General features: G+C 43.9%; 1 protein-coding gene across 1 annotated transcript; it reads left to right on the top strand.

Moving 5' to 3' along the window:
• Positions 1-460: 460 nt before the first annotated feature.
• On the top strand, positions 461-27,894 carry sptbn4a (spectrin, beta, non-erythrocytic 4a). The gene is made up of 19 exons (XM_085798763.1): positions 461-1,536; positions 9,912-10,191; positions 13,873-14,135; positions 14,318-14,407; positions 14,742-15,020; positions 15,115-15,245; positions 15,355-15,559; positions 16,934-17,179; positions 17,331-17,465; positions 18,486-18,727; positions 18,933-19,071; positions 19,168-19,252; positions 19,547-19,758; positions 20,066-21,345; positions 21,484-21,544; positions 21,625-21,893; positions 22,884-23,054; positions 23,211-23,253; positions 26,350-27,894. Exons 1-19 carry the CDS (start codon positions 1,414-1,416, stop codon positions 26,653-26,655), a joined length of 4,560 nt encoding a protein of 1,519 aa, XP_085654889.1. The 5' UTR covers positions 461-1,413; the 3' UTR covers positions 26,656-27,894.

Genomic DNA, 27,894 nt, shown 5'->3' with positions numbered 1-27,894 from the left:
GGCAGGTCCCCTTAAAGAGGGTGAGCTAACAGTGATCAGAATCAGTCAGCTGCACTGTAGACCATGTGTGCATGCGTCCTCCTTCCCTCTCATTCAGCTGTTTTAAAACGACACCCCCTCACCACCACCACCACCGCCACCACAACCGCCCCCACCCCCCTTCCCAAATCCTTCTCCTGCTCCGAGTGCAGTCATTTCTAGTGCAGAGAAATGTCCCTGGTGACACTGAGGGATGACGCAGACTCTCTCTTCCTCTCTCTGTTTCACTACCTCCCTACCCTCTACATCTTTTCCCTCTTTTGACTCGCTCTCTCCTTCGTTTTTTTTTTTTTTGCTCTGACGCTCCCCCCTTTCTCCATTTCCTCTGCCTGTCTCCCTCTCTCGCTCTCTCTTGCTGTCTCCCTCCCTCTCTCTGTCTCTCCCCTCCCTCTCTCTCTCTCTCTCTCTGCTCCGGCACTGCAGTGCTGATTGTGATTGCACACACACTCGCACATACATACGCTCACATAAGCACACACACACACACACACACACACAGGAGCGTAGCTGAGAGGCAAGGACTGCAGCAGCATGCACCAACCGCGGCTGAGCTGTTCGGGGACATGAGGAAGGGGAACTGAGGAGAGAAAATAGTGTGCTATTTTCACACCAGCCTGTGTTGTGCATCTTTTCAGCGGCGGGGATGATATATTTCAGGAGCGGATAGCTTATGTTATCAGGCCTGCTCTGCACTGACTCTGCATCCCATTCACCCTGCTCCTCCCACTCCAACTCTTCCTCCTCCTCCTGTCTAAAGCATCGTTAGACAGGACTACAGATTGACCGGGACTGGAGAGTGGTGAATGGTCAGGTTTTTTTTTTGCCCTGGCTGAAAGACTCTTCCGTGGCTATGTTCCATCTACATCTCCACTGACGGCTGGATTTTAATCGACATTCGAGAGCTCGAAGATAACTCACGGCCCACAAGGAATCTTGGATGTGTGTCATTCTTTACCAGTGTTGTCATTGGCGCATTTCCTCTTTTTTCGCTGGTTGCTTTTGCCTTCTCTGAGACTGGCTAGCAGGCACTGCAGCATCAGGACTGCAAGACCCACGAAGTGGTAGGGCATGAGGACCCAGGGGCGACCCAACAGAAGGGCTTGAGTGCTTCCATTGCTACCACTGCTGCTGAGGTGCTTATCTTGATTTTTTTTTTCTCCAGAAAAGGGTGTCTGGTGGGGGTTGGGGAGGGTGGTGACAGCACAGGTACCCAGGCCCCTGCAGAGCAGAGCGGGTGGCTCTCGCTGCTGAGGAGGCAGGCAGGACGTCCTGTGGGAAAGGTGGGAAGAAGGGCTGGCTCGAGCGTTGGGCTCCTGATGGTGGCTATTTTTGTCTCCCCTAGCTGAGTGATTGGGACAGCGGGTGGAGGAGAAGATGCTTATGGCCCGAGACACGGCGCGGGATGAGGCTCAAAAGCTACACAGGAAGTGGCTGAAGCACCAGGCCTTCATGGCAGAACTGGCCCGCAATAAAGAATGGCTGGCCAAGATAGAACAGGTGAGTGGAGGGGGGAACCGGGGGGGCATGACGAGGGAGAGAGATGGGTCAGATGGGGGAGGACAGATGGTCAGAGGAGGTGAGGCGGGCATGGACGCGCCATGCCAAAAAAAAAGAGAGCACATGACCACGGCACATTGTTGACGGTGGGTGTGGTGGCAGTGACACAGAGTATAGGTGAAAGTGGGAGAGGTGTCATCACTCAGTTTTCATTTCATCACTTTGCTCAGGGACATCCTGAATTACATCGCCAAGGTTACAGTGTTGAGGTGGCTGCTGCGCCGTGTTCAGGCTCACAGGTGGTGAGATCCCTATGGTTTCCTCTGTGCACCGACAGCAGAGCCTCTGGATTTCACCGCCTGGTTATGGAGGTTACAGTGAATAATGTAGAGGACACGTGAACCTTTTGCAGCAGCGAAAGGTCTGAACGTACACAGGACCCCCCCCCCCTCCTCTCCTCTCATCCTCCTGTATTTACAAAAAGGCATCTGCTTCAAACACAACAGCTGATACGAAGTCAACTCACATCACATTATCAGGGTTGCTTCGCTTGCCCTGCATTTCCCATCATGCTCTGCTCCCCTGACAGAGCACCATCCCATCATCCAGTGTTCTCCTTGCCCTCTGCCTTGGTGAAGCTAAGGTGGGCTCTTGAGATGCACCCAGGCCCCATTTCTGCTGATGGCACATAGCAGGCCTGTTAATGTTTCAAATATATAAGAAATGTCAGAAATGTCATTCTCAATTGGGTCGCAAGGTTGTATCAACCATGATTTCTGCTGATAATGTAAAAAATACGTAGTTGATCTGTTTTGTTCAGCATCACATCCTCTGATGGGTCTTTGCTGACTTGGTAAATGTATAATGATGTCTGATAATTGATTCAAATTGATTAGATCTTGGGGGAGAAAACAGTGATGTGGTTAAAGGGAAGTGCTCTTTTGAAATCTGAGGAACATTAGCAACATGTTTGGCAGAAACCAGGTGTGCAGATAGAAGCCTGCGATTAAGATTATTTTAATTATTATCAATCATTTTCTTTCAGGCAGTCTCTGTTTGTGACTGTCTGACATTTAGCTTCCTCTGACTAACAGCAGTCGAGTGGCTCCTGAATAAAGCTCTGATCACAAGTCCTCATACTATAGACACATGTTAGATTAGATTAGAGTGTGTAGTAGTAGTTTAGTTTCAGCTTTAGTCTTTGACCTTGCTTAAATAAATTTAAAAATCCTGGTATCATCCTGAGATGTTTTGTTGACATTTAATTATTCATTTATTTTTTAATACATTAAGACATTCAATAGAGCATTGTTGTACACACTGTTATGAACTGTTTATGAGATGGTTGTGTGTTATTAAGCCCTGTTACTCAGAATGACCTAATGAGGAGATCTTTATGAGCCATCTTGGTCGCCCATGTGTGAAATGTGTTTTAAGGCTCATCATGCTACGGTCTAGACCCTCCCACCTTGGTTTATTTCACTCATGGCTTCTTCCACTACTGTGGTGAATACACATATTGCTATAGGTTTCTGTTTTTAGTAAATGGCAATTAATCTTTCTCAGCTATAGGCCAGTTTTCTTGAACTCCAGGTTCAGCCATCCTCATTTGTTTTCTCTACAGGCCCTGTGGTGCAGCGTAATATGGTGCTCATGTGCTGGCTATCGCTACAATTCTTTTTACTCATGGTGGACACACATGAGTTTTAATGACATGAACTGTACAGAGAGTGTTACTAATCAGACATTCAGTTGTGACAGAATGAAGATGAAGGTGTGAAAGACTATTAGTAGGCTACCTGACTTGATTACTATTATTACATGACTAAATACAGCTGTTGGTTTGTTGGTTAGATGGTTATGTGGTTAAATGGTTGGTCGGTTAGATGGTTGGTTGGATGGATGGTTAGATGGTTGGTTGGTTGGTTGGTTGGTTGGTTGGTTGGTTGGTTGGTTGGATGGATGGTTGGTTGGTTGGTTGGTTGGATGGATGGTTGGTTGGTTGGTTGGTTGGTTGGTTGGTTGGTTGGTTGGTTGGATGGTTAGATGGTTGGTTGGTTATATGGTTAAATGGTTGGTTGGTTGGTTGGTTGGTTGGTTGGTTGGTTGGTTGGTTGGTTGGTTGGTTGGATGGATGGTTGGATGGATGGTTGGTTGGTTGGTTGGTTGGTTGGTTGGTTGGTTGGTTGGTTGGTTGGTTGGTTGGTTGGTTGGTTGGTTGGATGGATGGATGGTTGGTTGGTTGGTTGGTTGGTTGGATGGTTGGTTGGTTGGTTGGTTGGTTATATGGTTAAATGGTTGGGTGGTTGGGTGGTTGGATGGTTGGATGGTTAGATGGTTGGTAAATGTTTGGTTGGTTAAATTGTTGGTTGGTTGGTCGGTCAGTAGGTCGGTTAGTTAGATGGGTAGATGGCCTGTGCAGGCCCTGTGTACAGAAAGACCTCCCAGCTTGAAATGAAAACAGACTGTAACAGGATCCTGCTTCACTTGCAAATAGTCAGCGTATTTGTCTAACCTTTCAAATAGCAGAGAAATGAGCTGAAAACATTGTCTCTGAAAGAGGAAGGCTGCTGCATGCAGCTTGTCTTTCTTGTACTGTCTGGGATGGTTTCCTAAAGTTCCTGTGTCACACAGTCACAGTGGCCCTCCTGTCTCCACAGCCCCGGTAAAATTACTTAATCTACCCCCACACTTCTCTCTGTCAGAACCCAGAGAGAGACAGAGAGAAAAGATGACGCTGCGTCCTGCCACAAGCAGAGAACTCTGCGTCCTTTTGGAAGGGTTCCGGCCTCGGCCGCTTACTTCTGTTCTCTCTCAATACTTACTCAGCACATGAAGCCAGGCACGCAGCTCCAGGCCGGCTGCTGCATGTGGAGGATCTGTGGGTGCTTCTCTGTTACAGCGGGAGGACTCAGTCCCGCCTGACCTTGTGCCAGGACTCACTGTGGGCTCAGGGGTCAAAGCTTTGTAAACACACAGATGAAGCAAGGCCTGTCTAGATGGAGTCCATAGATCCAACCCATCCCACATACAGTATGTTAAAATAAGAACACCTGCCTCCATCATAAGCACCAGACCTTGTGCATTTTCCACTCATCTGGAATCAATATAAATGTCTATTTTTTCTGTTTCCATGTAGTTACTGACGGTTCTAATTGAATTGTCTTCATCCTTTTCCTTCTTATGCGATTGGTCGGACTGAGAGCACATTTATGACACTTGCCAGTGTGTGATTGGCTGATGATATTCTGCATTTTGTCAGGAAATTCCACGGCTGAACAATAAAAGCTCAATAGACCAAAAGTAAAGAGGTGTCAGTGTCACACTGTCAGCTGACTGAAGCCTCTGAACAAAACCAACAATCATGTTATCAGTGACAACAATGACACTCAGATTCAAGGCCCATTATTTCCTTACCATAGATTTAGTACAGTATTGTGTCCTGACCATCACATCACGTAGTATGCTACTGTATCAGACAGCAACAGTACAGCTTGTTGTACATTTACAATGCACTTGAAGTAAATACTGCAGTCATTTGATGTATTGATGTCCAGCATTGATATGAATTGTTTTAGAACACACTACATTGTTGTGATGCTTTAAAAAGTTATTATAGTCAATCAGATTGTTTTGGCCATAAATGATTAACTCTCACACTGGTGTCATTGTCAATACCTTTAACAGTGTTTGCTGCCACAGTTTTTTTTTATTTTTTTATTTTTTTTACATCACATGATGAATTTTCCTCCTGTTTTCACATACAGTCCACACACTGTTTCTCTCCCTGTGAAAACACAGCTCTGTCACTGTTTTTAATATCATGTTATGTATTTGATGAAATTACAGTGTGTATTGTTTTCCTTATTTGCTTTAGTCATTATACTGAGGATTTTCTTTTTGTTTTGTTGTTGATTTTCTGCTGTTTTTGTGTCTGTTTTTTCTGTCTTCCTTTTCTTTTTCATTGTAAATCAAAATATGTTCTGAACACTTCTTTATAGCCCCTTGCAGGCCCATGATGTAGATAAGATTTAGCTTAGGCCATAAAAATATATTTCAGAAAAGGATGTTACTGCATCAGAATAACTGCCAAATGGACAATCTTATTTGCCTGATACTAATGCTACTTTCATACTATCACCAGTACTACCACCCCTGCATTAATGATTTATTACAGTCACAGTAAAAATAAATAAATCTGAGGCCAAAGTTTAGGAAAACAAATATGACACATTGTCTTGTACAGTGATAATTTTGCATATACATCTTTTAACAGTGGAGTCTCTTTATTCACACATTGATACAAAGTGAAACTTTTGAACTTTAAATCTACGTAAAGCTCTTGAGTGCTTTATAGCTGAATCTTTGCATGAGGAGAAGAAAACCTAGTATAGCCTACCTTTAATTTACAGGCCAATTACATGATAATGTCAAGAAATAGCCAAGAAATAAGTAATTGTGTCATAATGTCTAGAAATAGCTTAGAAATAACGGTCAATTTCAGAATAATGTCGAGAAATATAGCCAAGAAATAATGATCAATTGCAAGGAATTGGTGGAGAAAAATTCTGGCCTTTTCCAAAGAAATCCAAAGCATGAAAAGCATGTGTAATCTTTTGCCTTTATGAAAAACATGACATTAGTAATGTCATGTTTTTCTAGGCTATTTCTTGACATTATCAGGTAATTAGTGGCCTGTAAATTAAAGGGTTACCGAAATCCCTGACCTAGTAACAGAGGAAGTTGGTAGTGAATGTAAATGGTGATGTTTGATCTCAACACCACATTTAAAAGATAACTACACAGATCATTTGATTTCACATTTATAACCAGCTCCATCTGGACCAGCAATAGGCCTACTAATTTATTTATTTAAATCTTTATTTTAACTCATTGGTCACTGAGGTTTCCCTCATAGGGATGACGAGCATAAATACAGTTACACTGAAAAACAATTGCACCATACATTTAAAATCAGCAAGAGAGGGAATATTCTCCAGTCTCAAAACATGTTGGAGAATATTCCAAGAGTAATAATCTAATAACGTAGAGCTGGTGACATGGAGTAGCTGTAGCAGTAGCAGTAGGTTTTCACTGTGGCTGCTGTGTTTAGTTCTACTACCTATTACTACACTTTGATGGTGAAAGCACGAGTGATACAAAGTTAGCACTAGATACTAGATTTTCACCAGTGTTTGAGGTCTGGATCCACACTGATCAGCCTCACCTCCTCTGTGTCTGCAGTGAGATATCTGTACGTGACATAAGTCTTCCAACAGAATTCCAGCCAATGAAATGCTAGCATGCACAGCAGGATCACCCAATGACTTCACTCAAGACTTAGCACAAAACACCTTCTCTCAAATACTGGTAGGGACATGTCCCTGCTGTCCATTTGCACGCCTCCACCCGTGGTACATGGTCATGCTGACAAAGATACCAAATATCATGGAGTGACGCTGGCACCATTATGAGTCTGTGATCAGCCGAGTGTGAATGTGAAGTTGTGCTCAGGCCTCAGGTGTTCTTTGGATAAACCTTTGATAGTGGGTTTGACAGCGTTACAGCTTTTTTCCCTCATTCGCTTTGATGCAGTTTGAACAGAAACATCAGTCTCACTACTCACTAATGCAGTTCTCAGATCAGTTCATCTTTCCTTCACACACATCAGCATTTCTCATTCACACGTTTCACTAAAGACATTTTCTCATTGTGTTGATATGTTTCTCATCTGACTCACAACTCATGAAATCAATGTGTACCTTTATTAGACAGAATAACAGACCTCTCACTCTCTGATCCAGTCCTACAGTCCACCAGTGTTATACAATCATTATATATATATATGTGTGTGTGTATGTATGTATAAAACAGCAAGGTCAGTCTAGCATACACATGCACATATGTGTGAATATCTCTGTAATTTATGTCTTCTTCAAATTTTGATTTGTACTATTTTGTGTGTCTATCCTCTGATGCATATTTGTTTATCATTTTGCTTTCATTAGTTTTCCAGTCATGGTTCATTCTTTGAATTACAGTAACATAGACTTCTTTACAACTGTTCTCACATGTTTTCTCATCCAGGTCTCATTTTGTCCCAACACTATACACACAAACCAAAAAATGAATGTACTGTACCGCATATCTGCTGCAAAATGAAACTGCACTGAAAATATCACACAATAAACACATCAAAATCAGCCAAAATCAACCAATCAATCAAATATTTGTTTCAAATGTCAAACACTTTTTGGATCTAAATCTGCAGCTCTTCTGTCTTCTATAGCCTCACATGTATATTTCCATACAGAGATGCTCTAAGAGGCTGATAGAATGTGGTTATTTAACCCAAAATGCTATGTTGTAACTCCATCACACTTTTGTGTCTGAATATTATTTCACTTTCTATTTTGTGCAGTTCTCCATTTTCTAAGGTCAGTCAGGTCTGTATAAAAACATCCAAACATCCTGGTGTATGAGTATGCAGCTCTGGTGACAGGGTTTTATTCATTGGTGACAATGCTGAAATGATTGGTTGACTTTGCAGGTTTCTACACACGTGGACCAGGTTCTGATTGTTTTAGGGGCTTTAATCAAATGCATTAGCAGTTCTGAGAGCTGCGTTAAGAGTTGTGATGTTTCTGATGTGAGAACTGCATCAAAGCCACTGAGAGAAACTGTAACACCACCCACTAGTGTACTATGCTGCATCAGCATTACGCGAGACCCTGCAGAATCTGGCAAAAACCATGCTGCCATAATAACATGAATCACGTGTGGCGGTGGCCATTAAAATATCACACTAAGTCAGCCATGACTGTCTGAAAATTTTACTTCGCAGATGCCCTTTGGATCCGACTGTGCCCAGGGTGTAGCACGGCACCCGCACACACCCGCAGCCTTGTTCCTGTTCCACAAACCTTTGATTCTTATTCCTCCTCCTCCCTCTCTTCTTTTTACTCTCCTCTCTCCACCCCCTCTCTGATTTCTTCTCCCTCTGCTTCACTCTGTGTGTCAGTAAAGCCAAGAGAGAGCAGAGTGAGAGACCTGCTTTCTGCTGGCTCTGCATTATGAGAGGGAGAGGGAGGCTCAGGAAGGATGGGAGAGGGAGAGAGAGAGAGAGAGGGGAGTGGGGAGGGAGGGAGGGGGGCGGGGGTGTGAGAGAGTGAGCACTAGCAGCAGTTAAGCAGTGAGCCTGTGCCAAGAGGAGGAATGCAGCACTGCATTATGAAAGCTGTAGGATATAGGTCCGGCTCTCTGTGAAAGATAAAGGAGAGAAGCAGCGTTGGGAAGATAATATCCATCATGAGCACAGTTGTTATTACAATACAAGCTGAGGAAATAATAAATACATCAGACACTATCATAAATGGCAGAAGAACGTGCTTCTTAAAACATTAGGAAAAAAAAAAGAAAATCAACAACATCATCAGAGGCTTTTAAGTCCCGCTGCTGTAAATGAGCTTTTGTGGACCTGGTGCAAAAAAAAAAAAAAAAATCCACAATCCCGTGAGAGAAGGAAAACACCTTTTTACACGGCTAAGTCGAGGTTTGGGAGGAGAGACTGGTAATAATCTATTTCAGGGAAGAGCTTCATTGACACAAAGGGAAAATGCCACCAGCTTTGATCTCACCACATCTCCTCATCCAGATCACGTCATGAACAAAGCCTGAGATTTAGGGGAGGGAAGGGGCAGCAGAGGAGCACCGGCAGAGAGGACAGAGTGGGGCTTTATTGGACTTACCATGCAGGATTTTTGGGTCAGCCCGAGGCCAAAACTTTGCTCCATCCACCTGCCTCTCTGCAGGCAGGGGACTCTGAGCCTTGGCAGTGAGCTGTGTCGTCCCGGGCTATTATGGGGGACAACACTGAATTTAGACACTTGTTTTCCTGAACACATCTGAAATAATGCATAAACACGAGATGCACAGGTCCACGGTGTAGAACGGGGGGTCGTGTGTTGATATGATATGGAGCTGTGCACGTGCAGTCTTCTCTCATGTGCCAAGTCTGTTTGCTAAACACAAGCCACACAAGGTCACCAGCTGTCTGAAAATGGACTCATAATGAATAAATGTGATTTCAAAAAATAAAAATCTAACCTAATTTGTGCTCAAAAAAATGGCGGCGGGCAGTTTCTGTGCTGCGGTTGTGCAGGTTTCTGAGGCAACAATTATCTCAGAGCATAAGAACATCCCCGAAGCAAGAGCTGACTTTAAAGGAGCGGAGAGGAGAAGACTGAGCCAGGAAATGACCATCGAACACACAGTGATTAAAGAGGAGAGCTTTAACTGACGCACAGTCAACTGATGCAAGGGGTTTTTGATTGTCGCTGGTTTCTAACGGTGGGTTTCTGTGGCTGTCACACCAGGAGGGTCTGGAGCTGATCCAGGAGAAGCCGGAGCTCCGTCCGGTCATTCAGCAGAAGCTGGAGGAGATCCGGGAGTGCTGGTCCGACCTGGAGACCACCACCAAGGCCAAGGCCCGCCAGCTGTTTGAGAACAACAAGGCCGAGCCGGCGGTGAAGAGCTACTCGGACCTGGACAACCAGCTCTCCCACCTGGAGCAGCAGCCCCCCCAGCTGGAGCAAGCACACCACCTGCCCACCTTCAATGAGCAGCTCCAGAAGTTCCAGGCAAGTCTCCAGGGTCACTCTGAGAAGAGCATTTTATTAGTTTGAGTTACCACCACTGATTGGTCACCGTCTGACCTCTACACTTCCTTCACAATGTCAGCTGTTTACCTGTAACTGTTATTTATCATAATGTTATCATATATACCGAGAAATCTCTGGGTTTTTTCTTTTAGTTTAGTTTATTATTACAGGACAGTGTACAATACCATTAATCAATTGTAGAACAATGAAGAGATGGTTGTACCAGATTTAGCCACTAGGGCTCATTTCCATCTGTAGTCCCAACATAAAACTCACAATACAATCACAATAAAATACAAATCACAATAAAATACAGATCACAGTAAAATACAGGAGGAACCCAAGACATAGAACGACACAGGTGAACTCTTGGACGGCACAGAGGCAGCACACACACCGCCGCACAAGTAGCCACGTGGACAACAGGGGGACAACATTGAAAACACAGACATACATCTCCTCATTCAGAGTGGAGGAACACACAACACCAAAAAAGAAATAGTAGGCAAAGTGCAAAGTGCTTCTAGCAGCAAGATGTTGATTGTCATACACTGTGTGGTGGACACATCAGTACAGTAACTGTATGTGTGGTGGACAAAGTGCAAAGTGCTCATAGCGGCATGATTATTCACAGTATTGATAGTAATAAGTAAAGTAATAATAGGTAAAACATGAAAGTGGCAACAGTGGCAGATGTAATACCAACGATGGTATTTCTCAGTTACAAAAAATAAAAAATGAGCAGCTATGGTGATGTGACAGATGTATCTATGGATATCAGATGAAAACAGAGACAAGAAGTGCGTATATATCCATGTTTTATATCCATGATCTTTCTTTTTCTAATTATTCGTAGTTCTCTCCTAACTGTTATTTTATAATGCATTCATTGTACATACTGTATGGGCATGTGACTGACAGCAGAATGAAACATCTGCCTGGGTCCTGCCTGCCCCAGTCTGTCCCATATACTCACACATCTGGATAGATTCCAGCAGCTATTCTCCAGTGTTGACTGAGAAGATGTAGTGTGTTCTTGTATGGGCACCAGAACTGGTCTAGATACAGTATGTGTGTACAGCATATACAGTCATGCTGTCTGTAGAACCAGGACTATACTGAGCCACAAGAATATGATCAAGTTGCCCAAGTAAGGACCAGATATATTTTGCTTTTCATCAATGGAAAAAGATTTCTGAAAGCAGATAGTCTTGAATCTGAAGGAAAAACTGGGTCATAATAAAAAGAATGGCTCTTTGTTTTAATGTTTTTATAGCTAATTAACTACAAACTCAGTGGGATTTCGATTCTGGGCAAATTCAACTTGAGCTCTAGTTTCCAAATTTTTTTTGGTCTAAAAGAATGAATCTGAATATTTTCTTTTTAATGACTCCTGTTCTGCAGTAGTTCTGTCTGTCCCTGCATCGCCACAGCAGGGTATAATGCTGTTTACATCCCACAAAACCACAACTGTTTTCCACAGACAACGTCAGATGGCTTCAAACATACACCGAGAGGTTTGTTTACTTCAAGAAAAGCCTGAGCTGTAATACAAAGTCTCGCGCGACAGTCAAGTTGGCGCGCTCAGTATAAACAATATCCAGACTTACTCTGACCGCTACGAAGACGTTGTGGCTTCAGACGAGCTGTAAACATACTGAGACAGTCAACTCAACTGTCGTGACTTGTGTAAACAGCTGTCTGCTCCCATTATATCAGTGGTTCCCAACCTTTTTTGGCTTGTGACCCTATTTTGACATCACAAATTTCTGGCGACCACGTGATCACATGCAGTCACATGATCACGGCCGTCAATCAAGATGCACCAGCTCAGATATTTTTATATGCTGCATTTTATTTTATTTAACTCTATTTATTTTTGAGTAAGTGAAAGTATACAGAATACATTCTTTTTGATTGCATTCTGTAGGGTTTTGGATATCCATGGCTTATTTTCTTTTTTACTTTTATCACTACATGTTCTCAGTGGGCAATTTCTATCATAACACTCTTTGTATATACTTAAAAATGAATTATAAGCGTCATCTACATCAGCAACATAAACAGATTCCCAGGTTCATCAAGTCCATTTTTAATGACTCCATTGTTTCTGAATTTCTCAATCTAAATGTTGTTAGTTTTTTCCACCCAGTATTTCCCCTTAGATTGTGCTGAAATGTTGTAAAAATTGGTAAATGATCACTTATATCTTGGATGAACAATCCCCCTACAGTTGCATCTATGGTATTAGAATAAATATTGTCAATTAGAGTTGCACTGGACCTAGTAATTCTACTTGGTTTAGTGATCCTTGGGAATAGCCCAACACTATACATGGTGTTAATGAAGTCAGTTGTTCCCGTATGACCCTGTGGGTTTAGTAAATCAATGTTGAAATCCCCACATACAAATACAGTCTTCTTATTAATTATTTTTTCATACAAATCAATCATTTGTTCCTTAAGAATTTCTATTCCACATACAGGAGCTTTGTACACACAACTTATGATTATATTTTTAGCTTTCTCCATCTCAATTTCAACTGTTATGAATTCCAACTTGTCATCTATCCCTTTAGACATATTTTTCACTTGCTTACAATGTAATGTCTCATCAACATATAGGACCACGCCCCCACCCCTTTTTTTTCTCCTATTAACATAAAACATGCGATACCCCTGCAATTCATAATCTTTTACTATTTCGTCACTTAACCAAGTTTCTGAAACAGCTACAGCACTAAATTTAGTATTCAAACTCCCCAAAAAATCATATACCTTTGAAAAATTTTTAATTAGGCTTCTGCTGTTTATATGTATAATTGAGAACACACCTATCATTTTAACATTTACATTGAATTGCTGTTCAGTATAATACCTACATTCGTTTTGCATGGTATGAAAAAAATTTGTTTCTGGGTCAAAGTCACAGTCCATGTCATGTGTTCTTTTCCCGGAGTAATCAAATGTTTCATAATTATAATCTAAATATGTATTTAGAAGGGTGGTCCCGTTGTTTCCTTCTGTCGTTACATCTTGATCGTCACTCTCATAGTCCATCATTGATGAAAAAATAAGAGTAAAAAATACAAAATCCAAAATACTGAAAAAAAGAATTCACTCGTATCCAAAGTTCCACTCATTTGTACCCCCATTTTTCCCTGGGCTTCAGCAGTGGTGCTAATAATGAGATCTTTTATCAAAATAACTCCAAAAAGGAAATATATTCCATCACCAATAAGGAATTTTAAAAGTACTTTAAAGCTTGAGTGTACTCAGTTGGTACATCTTACCACAAGGCCTCAGTTTTGCCATAAACAGTGTTCTGCTTATTTGACTCCGCCCTCTGACATTTATTTCAGCCAATGACAGTTCTCTCTCTGCAGCACATGATGAATAAATGTTTATCTCTGATCAGCAGTGATGAAGCTAATGTTTTTGACTAACTGTACCATTCAGCTCATTGTGGTTTATATAATTTTACCAGCTCTGACATGTGTCCATGGAGGTTGCTGTTGTGGCATGTTCTTAAACACAAGGTTCAGTGGTATTAAAAAAAAAAAAGCATCATATGCTTTTTTTTGCTTTTTTTTTTTGCTTGAAGTGAGGCAGCCCGTTACGTAACCCTGAAATGTTCTGATAGGAAAAAGCTGATATATGCCTTTGTCCATGCCTGTAACATGACCTTCCCCTTCCCTCGGTGCAGGCTATGGAGTCTCAGATTGGGGACTTTTACAAGGATGTGGGAGAGCTGGGGAGCTTGCAGGGGGTCTGTCTACCCCAGCAAAGATTGATGGCAGGTGACAGGGAAGGCGGCGAGCAGTCAGGCATGGTAGAGACGCGCATCGTCCGCCTCATTGAGCCCCTGAAGGAGAGACGCCGCATCCTGCTGGCTTCCAAAGAGATGCACCAAGTCGCCCAGGACCTGGAGGATGAGATAGTGAGTGACCCTGTTCTTCCCTTTCATGTATTCTCTCTTCTATATACACACAGTTTCTTATAGTACATGACTGAGAGTCACTAGAACATGGTCTCGTGTTCCATGTATTGTAAGAATGAGTGATTTGGGTCTTCACATGGCCTACATGTTTTCCTATTGACCTGACTTTGGTTATTTGATAGCTGTGGATTCAGGAGAGGCTTCCTGTGGCCTCCTGTAAGGATTATGGGAACAACCTCCAGAGTGTGCAGCAGCATGCTAAAAAGAACCAGGTAAGTGTCAGAGATAATGTTTGGTCATGGCCACAGGGCCGTTGTACAGGGGAGAAAGGTGATGATAATTCTAATTTCTAGTCTAATCTTTGTATGACTGAATTATTCTGCTTAGACCCTGACTGATACTCATAGTAATGCTGCATTAGCATCAAAACAAAATAGGCTAAATAAAAAATGATAATACAAACGTAGTCTAAGAAAAAAAAGTGGAAAAGTCAGGGGTTAGGGGCCCACTTTAGTATTCGTTCAGGGGGCCCAGAATTCTTAGCAACGGCCCTGCATGGCCACCTCACCTCAAGGTCTGAGAACTCACTTCCGATTGGTCCTCCAGACCCTCCAGAGGGAGCTGACGGGGCGGCGGGCTCGCGTGGAGGAGGTTCTGGACCGGGCGGGGATCATCGCATCTCTGAGGACTCCGGAGGTGGAGTTTGTACGTGAGGGGGCGGGGCACGTGCGTCAGCTGTGGGAGGTTTTGCAGCTGGAGGCAGAGAGGAGGTCCGTGATGCTGGACGCCACCCTGCAGTCTCAGCAGTACTACAGCGAGGCGGCCAAAGTTGAGTCGTGGCTGTCGGGTCAGAAGCTCCACCTGGCCAGCGAGGAGAAAGGCACGGTACGGACAGAGCCGGTGTCTGGTGACAGGATGAAACCTCAGCAAACGCCGCTCACATCATCACACCCTGACTTAGTGTACTGATGTGTTTCAGGATGAGTCGAGCACTCTGCAGCTTCTGAAGGCACATCTGGCTCTGGAGCAGACGGTGGAGACATATGCAGAGACGGTCGGCATGTTGTCCCAGCAATGTCAGCGTCTACTGGAGCTGGGACACCCTGACAGGTACAGCATGAGCCTCACCCACACATGCACCTCTCCAATTCCCTATCTGCTGTGTAAAATATGATTTTGATAATTATCTTGCTTGCTTTTTTTTATCATGTGTTCCCAGTGAGCACATCACCAAGCAGCAGTCCCACATAGACCGGCTGTATGTGTCTCTGAAAGACATGGTGGAGCACAGGAAGACGAAGCTGGAGCAGCAGTACTGGCTCTACCAGCTCAACAAGGAGGTGGAGGAGCTGGAGAAGTGGATCACGGAGCGCGAGGCCGTGGCCAGTTCCACCGAGCTGGGCCAAGACCTGGAGGATGTCACGGTCAGTCCCTGCACGCTCCACTAAGCTGATGCACCACTCTCACCACAAGACAGAGACTGAAACCCTCAGGATTAGACTCAAATTATTAAACAGTGATTACAATGATTTACTACACTGTAAAATTACAGTCAAGCAGAGTTTTCCACAATTTTTCAATTTTATTTCCATACCATTTTTACTATTTACTTCATTGTATTTCTATTGAAATGCTCACACATACAGTGGCATGCAAAAATGTGGGCGCCCTGGTCAAATATTTTGTTAATGTGTACAGCTCAGCAAGTGGAAGATGAAATGATCTCCAAAAAGTCCCAGATGACACATTCCCTTATATTTTAAGCTATAGTTGTTCATTTTTACATTTTACAAATGACAGAAAAGAAAAAGGGCCTGTAGAAAGGTACCTCTACATAGTTAGTACCTAGTAGCCCCCCTTTGGAAACTATCACAGCATGTAAATAGTAAATATCATGTCTGATACATTGGTCAAATCTGAGAGCTCCAGTCTCCTGGGTTTCCCATTGTTTTGCAAGCTGCTGCTTTCTTTCCCCTTTTTCACTCTGAAACTGTAGAAAACAAAATAATACACTGATATTGCTTAAAATATTGCAAAGTGTGCTTCATGTTTAACTTTATAGCTTTTGGAGATCGTTTCATCTTCCACTTGCCGAACTGTTCACATTTACAGAAATTTTGAAAAGGGGTGCCCCATCTTTTGCACGCCACTGTACATATACGACACACAGTATACACTCATTCAGGGGGTTTTGAGTAATTTCCGCGCATTGAGGTTAGCTGGAGCTGCCTCTGATGACCGGACATGGCAGCATTTTACCTGACCTACACAGACCTAGACCAAGCAAATACTTGGGGCCCAAGATGGCCTTTCATATATGTCACATTTTTGGCAATGGTAGAAATAGGGAAATGAATGTGAGGGGTAAAAATGAGGATACAGATTCAGACAGAGGCAGGGGTGATGAGGAGGCAGAGGGTCATACTGTAGTAAGATAACAGGCCTACCTTCTGGTGTATATGTTGGGTTATGACAAATGTGTCTTGCACTTATGATGAAAACTAATTCTAAATTGAATGCTGAGACAGAAGGAAATACGGTACTGTATCTGTATCCTCTGATTTTCTGCACGAAGCATTCAGGGGACGTTGGTAAATTGTAGCATCTGCCGATATTCTGTAGGTTGAATGGGCTTTGATAGGACACAGCACAGAGAATCACAGATGAAATACAATAGTGTAAAATCTCCCATCGTCTAAAATAAAATTAAAGGTGATATTTACTTCAGGCCGTTGAACCAGACGAGTTCACGTCGTGGTGTCCAGTCCCTGTAGTGTTGTGTAGTTTATGTGTTTCAGGTGCTGGAGGACAGGTTCACCAAGTTTGCCTCAGAAACCAACAACATCGGCCAGCAGCGCATGGAGCAGGTGAACAAGATGGTGAACGAGATGATCGACTGCGGCCACTCGGACGCCGCCACCATCGCCGAGTGGAAGGACGGGCTGAACGAGTCCTGGGCCGACCTCCTGGAGCTCATGGAGACCCGCAGGCAGATGCTGGCCGCGTCACACCAGCTGCACAAGTTCTTCACCGACTGCAAAGAGGTAACGGGTCGTGATGCCTATCGGTGTCTGACTCAGGTGTGGTGTGGCGGTGTTCTTCATCATCACCGTTTCTGAGGTGGACTGTCTGGCCCGTGATATGCAGCTTCTATTTTTAAAGCTCTCATCATGAGGATGTTGTCCTGTCTTGTAGGTCTTGGCTCAGATCGCAGGGAAAATGAAGCAGCTGCCAGAGGTGAGGGCGTGCCAAGCCAACATCACCAATCCAGCCACCCTGCAGAGACTCATGCACTCCTTTGAGCATGCCCTTCAACTGCTAGTTGCACAGGTATGTGATGTGACCCATCAGTCACACAGTGAACTCACTAACTGCATTTGAATTTCACAAGATGTACTTTTGACAGAAGATTGTACAACTGCAAGGTACAACTGTTCAGCCACTTCATTAAGTCTATAAACAGACCTTAAAGGTACTGGACAAAAAACCCCACTGCTATCACCATTGTAACTTCATCCGAACGTTTAATTTACTGACCTTTGAAAATGTTATATTTATGTCTAATGTCTGTTTACTCTATACGGTTCTCCACTGCCTCACATCACCACCACTCAAAGAAATTGTTCATTATTGTAAAAGTGGCACAAGATCTACAAGATACCACAAGAAGAGACTGCTATGTACAATCTCAATCAACAGAATTTGCCAGGACAGCTTTCTCAGTTAAAGCAGCAGAACAGTGGAACACCTTGCCAAACAGTATCAGAGAGTGTATACAGTAACACTGAGCAGCTTTAAAGCTGGTATTAAAAAGTGACTGAAAGAAAAGCAGTCCTGCACCCATTGAATTACAATCTCTAATGTATTTGTGAAGTGGCATTGGATGTGTTTGTGTGTGGGTGTGGATGTGCCTGGCCTGCATGCATGTATGACTGTGAATATATGATAGACAAGGATATAAAATTGTAGTATGTATTTAACTAGCTATTTTTTCAAATGTTCTGTGTGAAATCTCAAATTTTGACAATTCCATGTATGGATGTAACTGTTTCTAGAAGTTTTTACTAATGCCCGACTTACTCTTATGTTGTTTACCGTTGTCTATGCCCAGGGAATGCAGATGAAAATTAGCGTATAGCTAAATCTGGCACAATATATGTATTGAGCGCTGTCCCTGTTAAATGAACGAATAAATAAATAAAAACTGGGCCTGACTGACCCAGTCCCTTGTTTGTGTGTATTTTAAAGAGCTTGTTCTGTCTCACCAACAGTCAGAAACAGCTTAGTCTATCCCTTCCTCCACTAAGTTGTGATAAAGCCACCGCCTCCTCTCATCCTGTGTGGGTGTAGGTGAGGCAGCTGCAGGAGAACGCCGCCCAGCTGAGGACCATCTATGCTGGTGAGAAGGCTGAGGGCATCATGATCAAAGAGCAGGAAGTGATGGAGGCGTGGAAGGAGCTGCTGAGCTCCTGCGAGGCCAGTCGCATCCAGGTCACCTCGGTAACCGACAAGGTGCAGTTCTTCTCTGTGGTGCGTGAGAACCTGATGTGGATGGAAGGGATCATGGGTCAGATCGGATGGGATGAGCCCAGGTAAGAATCTTTTTGCTCTTTTTTCTTTGGGCATTGGTGGGCTTCCAACATACCATGTCAGAATTACTCCCCAGGTTGAAGTCATTGTTGCAGTGCAGTGTGTAAACTGATATTTGTGAAACATTTTAGACTTTTCAGGTGTAGGGGCCCCTTAAAACTGTTCATTACTTAACTAATCTGGACAACCTGATCCATCCTTCCTCAGGGATTTGATGGCATTGGAGGGGATGATGAAACAACATCAAGAGCTGAAAGCCAAAATCGACGGCCGCAGCAAGACCATACAGCAGTGTGCAGATCTCGGCAAGATCCTGATAGCTGCAGGCAACCCTGCGTCCGAGGAGGTCAGGCTGAAGAGCTGTACAACACGGCCTATCAAATAAAAACATGTACCTCACTAAGATGCAGTGGTCGTGACTGTGATGTGTCTGTCACCACAGATAAAGGAGAAGCTGGACAGTCTTCTGACTAAGCAGAAGGACCTTGTTGAAAAATGGGACAAACACCAGGAGAGGCTACAGCGCAGTGAGTAACTCACTAGATGTCTGCATGTTAACACAACGCAATGTAAAAGTTAAATGGACTCAAACACTTCCTCCCCTTCATCCTGTTATGTGCAGTTAATGTATCATGAATCATGCATGAATCTTATTGTTCTTGTTGTAACGCACTCTCTCTCAACATGAATTCGGCAATAAGATAAACATCCAGGCTGCCATCCAACACATAAAACATCGACATGATAAACGCACAAGCATGTACTCAACTGCTTCTGTTGGTGTGTGCGTTAAAATGCTGTCGGTCTGCTGTCACCTCCAGAGCAGGAAAAGTTCCAGTTTGCCCAGGAGACGGTGAAGGCTGAAGCCTGGCTGAAAGCCAAGGAGCCGCTGATCAGCTCCAGGGAGCCAGAGGGAGGAGCGGCCCAGGCCCAAACAGATGAGGCTGAGCAGCTCATCCTCCGCCACGAGGCCTTCCGCAAGGCTGCTGTAACCTGGAAAGAGCGCTTCAGCTCCCTCCGCCAGCTCTCCGCAGTAAGCCCGACTGTAGATAAATGTTTAATCAGTTTGCTGGAGTCACAGTTTAATGCTGCTACAGAAAAAAAAGTGACCTTGGCGTGTTGTGTTTGCTCAGTAGTTATGGGTGAGTGGGTTTAAATCTGTCTCATGACGCATGCTGCATGTGGTGTATCTTCACCACTTCTGCTTCACATGCGGCGTTGTTTAGAAGCCGGTAAAACAAAAAGTCCTGAAAACTCGTTAAAAGACGGTTCTATTGGATCCACCCGCCTTTGATTTCTGTTTGTGTCGTGCTATTATTTATTTAAACTCTTTCTTTTAGGCTGAGAAGAAAAAAGAGGAGGAGAAAAAGACGACCCCACTCTCCAGCCGAAGGATGTTCCCATTATCCTGTCTGACTCCGAACGTTCCCTCAACCAGTGCTACCTCATCTTTCTTGAGGCAAACAGTACAGGCGCATGTAGAACCCAAGCCCCTACAGACCAGTCTGGATCTAGGTGCCACCCCTGCAACCCAGAGATTGGCCTCAACACTATCAAGCTACAACCCAGTTTTAAACGGATCGGGCTACCACGGATTGGAGCAGCAGTGCAGTCCTAAGTTGGTGACCTCGCCGTACCTTGGAATGAACCACCAGGCAGCTGGAGGGGGGAGTGACTCTGGTTTCTCAGCGCTGACCTCCCAGAGCGCTGGAGTAGACACTTCTACTTACCTTGGGATAAACCATCGAACTGTTGGCAGTGCAGAAAGCTCTGGGTACTTCGGACTGCCCGCTGGGTGTGCGAGTGGCATGCAGAACCATTACACCACTGGCAGGTTAGGAAGTTCTGGTAACCTGGCCCAACAGCCAAGCGGTGGAGGTATGGGAAGCCCTGGCTTTCTCCATCAACAGAATATGGGCAGTTCTGGATATTTGGCCCAACCACAAAATGTTGGAAGTCCTGGATATCTGGGACAACAGCCTAATTTAGGGAGTTCAGGATATTTGGCACAGCAGCCTAATATGGGGAGTACTGGATACTTAGCGCAGAATTATCAGAGCCCTGGGGGATTAGGTAGCTCAGGCTTTCTGGCACAAAATCACTACAGCAGTGGAAGTCTGGGCAGTTCCGGCTACCTAGCACAGAGTGGTGGCATCATGGACCCTAAAATGGCATATGCGTGGCAGCACCTTAAAGCTGACTTCATGCAGCCCAGGATCAACCACATCCACAAGGCTGTGAACCCCCTTCTGGAAGCCAGCAGAGTGCAGCGGGAACAGTACGGGGACATCCCAATGGCAGATATGGTGGGGCCTGAGTCCGGACTGGAGCTCCTGCACGGCCGCCTCCAGAGGGATCCCCGTGGCAGCCGCTCTGACCCTCAAATGGATCATCTGAGGCGAGAGAGGGAGTACAAGCTGGGCAGGCAGACCTCCAGCGAGCAGGAGATCCAGGCCAGGCTGAACGAGCTGCCGATGATCGTGCGACAGGAGCGCTACCGGAGGCGTTTGGAAAGGCAATCATCCAGTGAGCAGGAGGGCAGCGGCAAGCAGAGGCTGCAGAGACAAGACTCAAGTGACCTGGAGGGCTCCATCAAGGAGGGCTCGGACAAACGCTCAGGGTATGTGACTGTGAAATTCAAATGATCTTCACACTTAATGCCCAGTCAGCACTGTCTGGTCTCATCCTAATGATTTTCCTAAGGATGCATAATTATTTTGTTTGCTGTTTGGGTGACTCATGGTTGTTGTCATTGCAGGGAGAAGAGATCCACCATGGCAGAGATTGTAGAACAGGTCCAGGAGAGAGAGGCAGCAACTGTGAGTTGCATACTTGCAGTTTGGTATGTTCCATGTTTTCTGTGTCTTTGTCACATTCTTGTTTCACTGTGCTGTCTCAGGCACGGGGAGAGCCCTACCGGCCTTCCAGCAGCCTCTCAGCACCGGTGACTCGTTTTGATGGACGTCCTCGTGCCCGGGACCGTCCGAAACCAAGGAGGAGGCCCCGCCCTAAAGAGCCAGAGGAGACACGACGCTCTCGCTCGGCCCCGGCAACTGGAGCCCCAACGACACCCCAGCCACCCTCACACACTGCCCAAAACGAAGGTTTCCTCTATCGCAAGAAGGCCTCCAGCACTGACCTAGAGGCTCAGCAGAGGAGCCCCAACAGGTACAGCCATCAGTGGCCAATCACACAGTAGATGCAGCTTACAGCTGACTGTTGATGAGCATGCACCTCTGACAAAGAGTTTGGAGGGTGGCATCTTTTTTAAAAGCTTTTACAAGACCACGAGAGCCAAGATATAAGAAATGGGGTAAACGTGTTAGCAACTAGTACTACACAGTCAGCTTACCACATTGGGCAAAGAGCATATAATGAACCACATGCAGTAGTTTGTGGGGTTATGTTAAATTTAATAAAGTGTGCATAGCAGCATTTACCCCTGGAAGTCCAATCTGGATGCTGCTGACATAGCATCTTTCCTTTACCTTGGATTAGGGGATGTTACCACTCAAAGTAGTCTTCTAGTCTCAGTCTTCTACCACAGTATTATGTATACAGATACCAAGTGCATGTTAAGATCTTTTGGACATTGTGTTGTGCTGTTCAGAGGCTAAACGCAGGTGTTTAGGGTTACGAGCCCTTAAACAGAATGACTGGACTGTTGAAACACACAGGCAAAATCAATGGTGGAGTTTATGACAATGAATTAGTAACGACAGCAACCACAAAGCTGGGGTTCTGAGTAGGATATTTCATAATGGTAAACACCACTGACCAACATTAGCAACATTAGCCACATTAGCAACATTAGCGTCTAAGCAGAGGTACCATGTAAACAAACCAAACTGTGCTTGGACAATTCAGCCACAACATCACCCAGGATTTATGCATTTGATTATATTAGATATTATAGAGATGGTTCAGCTCACTGTTTTACAAAGAGAACCAGTCTTGCATTTGCATTTGCATTTCAGCTTTATTTGTGTAACTCTGCCATGGTTATGTTTGCTGTTGCACCTTCATAATGAATGTGTCATAGCCTATAAGTAGGCTACTTATGTAAGACAAGAGAGATAAGAATTTTTAAAGATACTTGATTTGTTTTAAAAGAAAAAGCCTTCAACTTCCACTTATTGTGCGCCTTTGATTTCACAGTAAGTCCTGGGTGAATGTATACTGTGTGCTGAAAGAGGGAATGCTGACTTTCTACAAGGACGCCAGGAATCTAACCGTCACATACAACGGAGAGGATGCTGTTGACCTGAGTAACTGCACGTTTGATCCGTCACTGGGATACAAGAAGAAGAAAAATGTTTTCATTCTCAAGTAAGAACTATTTGTCGTAAATAGTAATTTTCCAAGCACTTTTTTTTTTTTACAAATAAAGTTAGAATCTAAACAGAAAGAAGAGAAAATTTGACAAAGACCATGTTAGACTCATCATTGTGGATTAATTGTCCTTCTTGATTCTCTTTGCAACAGAATTAATGATGGGAACAACTTTGTATTCCATGCAAAAGATGAGGTAAGACCACTTATATTTAACAGATCCCCCTCTTAACACCACAAAAGCCCTTTGCACCATCCACACTTCTAACAGCAAACTGGCTTGGACATGTTGCTAGTCTATCACTAACATATAGAGACAAAAAACCTCACAAACTCATATACACCTATGAGTGATTTATATTTTATCCAAAAGTGCATGTCTGGACTATAGGAGCAGGCAGGCACAGGTAGAACATTCAAACCCATGTCATGTATTAGATGTTTCAGCCAACCACACAGTTGTTTTAGAGGCAAATACAGAGACTGCTTGCCGAAAAATTGCCCCCGACAGGAACGCGCATCAGTTGTTTCGCATTAATTTACCTCTAAAACAACTCTGTCTCGTAACGTTGTGTTATTATCTCATAGCGTGGTGAATGTGCAGCTCACAACTTGTCCACCAGAGCGTTTTGGAGTTGTTGGATTGTGTATTTGATGAGTTTGATGATGGAAACCAAGAAATCCCATTAGCCTCCGTAGCGTAGCTCTGAGCAGCTCACGGCTCTGCTCCACCATTCTAAAAATAGCTTGCACCGACAATTAAAGATAACGAACCTACTCCTAAAACTATAGGGATTATGGCAATGGGCCAATTTGCCAAAATGTCGAACTATCCCTTTAAAGGGCCGTGGGTTGGATTCAGACCTTGACCACTGCAGTTAGAACAAATCAATTTACTGTTGTATAATCAAGGCCATCCTGTCATCTTCTTAGTTCCGATGCAGAGTTTACTTTCCTCTCCATTACCTTCAGCTTTACAATGTGTTCGCTGTATCTGCTGCCTGCACCATGCAAGGAGATCTTCTCTCCTCAAGCATCACAAGGAAAGCATCAGATGGGATGTTGACAAAAGTATCTGTTCAGGCTGACAGGATGTCCATGAACATACTGTATAGTGTTACGTAGACGACTGTGAAGAGGAACAAAGGTTTTTGTTTTTTCGGGTTTTCTTTTGTTGTTGTGGATCTTTTTTGTTTCTGATTTATCTTTTTACAAGGACATAATCTTGTGTCAATCATAATCATAATGTAATTTGTAACATGGTGAAGAAGCTTGTTTGCATTTTGGTCGGTTTGACGATAACTAAACAGCTTCTCATTTTAGTGGCATCAGCCAACTAACTGACACAAAAACTAGGTAAATGCAATGTTTGTATGATTTATGACCTTTTTTTGCAAATATGCAATAGAGTTTTGATGAATCATCAAACTGTTGTGACAACTGCACTTGAGTGAATGTTAAAAGTGTTTGGAAAAATGAGCCAAAAGGTTAGGAAACACTATGAGAGACGTTGACTGGCCACTACCTGCCAGACTTCAAAACCCGTTTCTGGGGACTGTGAGGAACAATATCACTAAACCTAGAATTAAAAATCTAACAATACATAATGTCATAATGTGTTTCATTTTAAACCCATTCCCATACCTCTCATAGGAGGACAATTTAATGTAATGATCTAGTCTTATACGGTGCGGTGTATTAAAAAATAAGATATCACCCTTAATCCAGTATATTTTTGTAGCCTAATGCATTCTCCATTTAAATGCAATGCTACAGTATAATTAACACTGTGAGTTTTGAATTTGAAAAAGCCTGTGAACCTCTTGTGCAACTGGGACAGGGAACAGGAAGTAACTGAAGACAGTTTTTTTTATCTGGTCAGACCGACCAATCAAATATCCACAAACTCTGAATTTCACATGTTTGTTATTCAGTTATTAGTTTAATAAGATGTTGAGGCAGCAGACCATCTGCTGGGGCGTTGACCCTCAATGTCCGAGCCTAGAGGCAGGCCTGTTTTAAATCCAGGACTGGTCTGACAAGTTGGTTTGGGTAGTCTATAGGAAAGAAAATATGAATGAAAAGTGTATATACGGCTCAGGTCTATCAAAGTCCCAAAGCACACAATGACTGCGTTTACATGCACTTCAGTACCTCGATTTCAATCAGATTTTTTAAGTACCCCGATTATTGATCAAATTCGGGGTATGGTGTTTACATGAAGTTAGAGAAACCCGGTTTATCAGGATCCCTGTATAGGCTACATGATAAATACAGTATCCCGGTTTCTGATTACTGCGTCTTACGTGCGTATGTGTGTTTCATTCATGTTTATTATTTACAACAGGAAGCGCAACTACTAGTAAATATGTAGGTCCGAAAATTTACTAATTAAAAATGCTGCCATGTTATATAACTTAATAAAAGAAAGGTAAATTCAATGCAGACTGATCGGTTCATTGTAAAACATGCTTTTATTGATGTAAAAGTGGTGATTTCTGTACACACGTTAGGCGACAGAGCCTCCAGGCAGCGCTGCTCCTCCAATACACACATGAAGCTTCACTTTTCATTCAAACAAACTTAGGCAACTGCCACAATTATTAGATTTCATCAATGAGACCAGCATTTATCTCCTAAAAATAATATAACCAGCCGGTGGTAAACATCTAAAAACCTACGGGTAAGTTAATTAACGACCGTCTTCTCTCCCGAGGTGACGGAGTAGTCTGGCCGGCCGAGCAGCTCTGCAGACCGGCTGCTGCCTCTGTGATGTCCCGGTCACAGCTCACACACGGGGAGCTTCACTCCTCCGGAAAACGTCGTAGCAAACTTGTAAACAGCCGTCATGTGGATAAACCGACCGCACATTGGGGATCTAAACAGTTACTTTCTCGCATGAAAAAAACAAACAAAAAAACTCAATAGTCTCCTCGTCGCTCCAGTATGCGCTCTTGTTGTCGCTGCCATTTTGTACGTAACGTATCTATGGTAACGGTTACGTCAGCTGGCTGAGCAGCTTTCAGATATCGGGGTACTGTGTTTACATGCTCCAGTATCCTGGTTTCTTTCGGGGTTTTCCGGGCAGCAAAATCGGGTTTCTCAAAATCGGGATATGAGCTTATCCCGATTTCTGGAATCGGGAAATGGTGTTTACATGCGCAAACACAAATTCGGGGTACTTAAAAAACCTGATTGAAATCGGGGTACTGAAGTGCATGTAAACACAGTCAATGAAGAAGATGCAGTAGAGAAAGACGAGTCCTCATATCAGCTGCGTGTCTCTCTGTAGGAGGACCTGAAGGCCTGGACTTCAAACATCACCAACAGTATAACCGAGCACGAGTCCATGGTCAAGTGGGACAAGCCCGGCACCTCCTCCATGGACCCCGACTGCTCGGAGAGGAAGGAGAAGTCAGAGGGGGACGCGGACGCCCGGTCAGAGAGGTCTGAGCTGGTGGAAGGAGAGGAGAGGTCTGAGAAGGAGAGGTCAGAGAAAGGGGATGCCTCCGAGAAGTTAGACACGTCCGAAATTGCAGACAAGATGGAGGGCGGGGCGGGGGGTTCCAGCACGTCTGGAAAGAGCGGCAGCAAATGAGGAGCCCCCCCCTCCCCTCCCCTTTGCGTTTTAATGCTACTCACTGACGAAAGGCGTAGGGAGCGGCGGGTGGGAGGGACGGATGAAGAGCATGTGCAGCTAGGTCACAGAGCTGGAACACACTGAGGCCACAGTCCTTGGACTGACTATTGTAACTGTGACAGACTAATCTCTCAGCCCCTCCCCTTCACCCAGGCAATACATCAGTGCTTGCATCGTGCCACCTGCTGGTAGATGGGAGGTTGGCCCAGACAGACAGACAAGACCGACAGACAGACCCACAGACAGACAGACAGACAGACAGATAGACAGACCGACTTTAGCAAGTGGTCCCAGGAATTAGTCACTGTCATGTCCCATTGATGATCGTTTAATCTCTTGGATTCACAGCATCCTTCTGTATGTATCTTTGACTGATAATGTAATGCTCTGTCGATCTAGACAAACCCAAGAAGTGGTGAATGAAATGTTTCACAATATTAAAAAAAAAAAAAGGAAAAATGTTTTTTGAAGCAATATACTTTTTTATTTCTTCTCTTTGTTTGAGAGAGAAAAAAAAAACTTCCACGTCAGCTTACTCCAGGCAGTCGTGCACCTTAGACACTTGACACATCTGTATACTTATCATGACAACACATTCTTTTCTGTTTATTATTATTATTATTATCATTTGTCCACAATGATCCATGACAAGAGAAGAGCCCTCCATCATATTCCATCTTCTGATCCATCGACCCGAGGTGTGTTGTTCAAAGTGGCAATGCTCAGTAAACACTAAGCCTGTGTGACACAATGCCTTTGTATACATGACAAAAACCAGAACATTGCATGAGATAGTCTGTTAGTGCACCTATTAAAACTTGCCTTTATTTTTTGTGTTCTTGAAATAAGTTGGGCAGAACTGGAATTGCAATAATTCAGCGTTACGTGGGGAGGGGGATGGGGAGGGAGGGACGGGTGGTTCCAGGGCCACTTCTCAAAAAGTTTGACAGTAGGGTTGTCTTCTATCACAGTAAGCATGACAATAAAGGGAGGGAGGGTGGGGGGGTTGTGTGTGGGGGGGTCATACTTGTACCAGAGTATTGACTACTCTTTGATCTGTATCATAAATCAAGATGCCAAAAGGCCCCTCCACTGTTTGTACTGTACCACTGCAGTTTCTTTTCCTCTGAATGTAACTGATCTCAGCCGTGAAATGTTCAATCACCACCGAGCCTGTGGTGCCCCAAATTGTAAAAA

Source organism: Trachurus japonicus, chromosome 14, assembly GCF_045865225.1.
Source record: "Trachurus japonicus isolate A0001 chromosome 14, Traja_1.0".
NCBI classification, from domain to species: Eukaryota; Metazoa; Chordata; class Actinopteri; order Carangiformes; family Carangidae; genus Trachurus; species Trachurus japonicus.
The sequence above is the reverse complement of the archived record's forward strand: the minus strand, read 5'-3'. Positions and strand labels throughout refer to the sequence as shown.

Coding starts and splice junctions, on each gene's coding strand:
- sptbn4a (XM_085798763.1), top strand. CDS start 1,414: ATGCTTATGGCCCGAGACACGGCGCGGGATGAGGCTCAAAAGCTACAC. Junction 17,180..17,330: donor TCTTCACCGACTGCAAAGAG/GTAACGGGTCGT, acceptor CCTGTCTTGTAG/GTCTTGGCTCAGATCGCAGG. Junction 19,253..19,546: donor CCAGGAGAGGCTACAGCGCA/GTGAGTAACTCA, acceptor TGTCACCTCCAG/AGCAGGAAAAGTTCCAGTTT.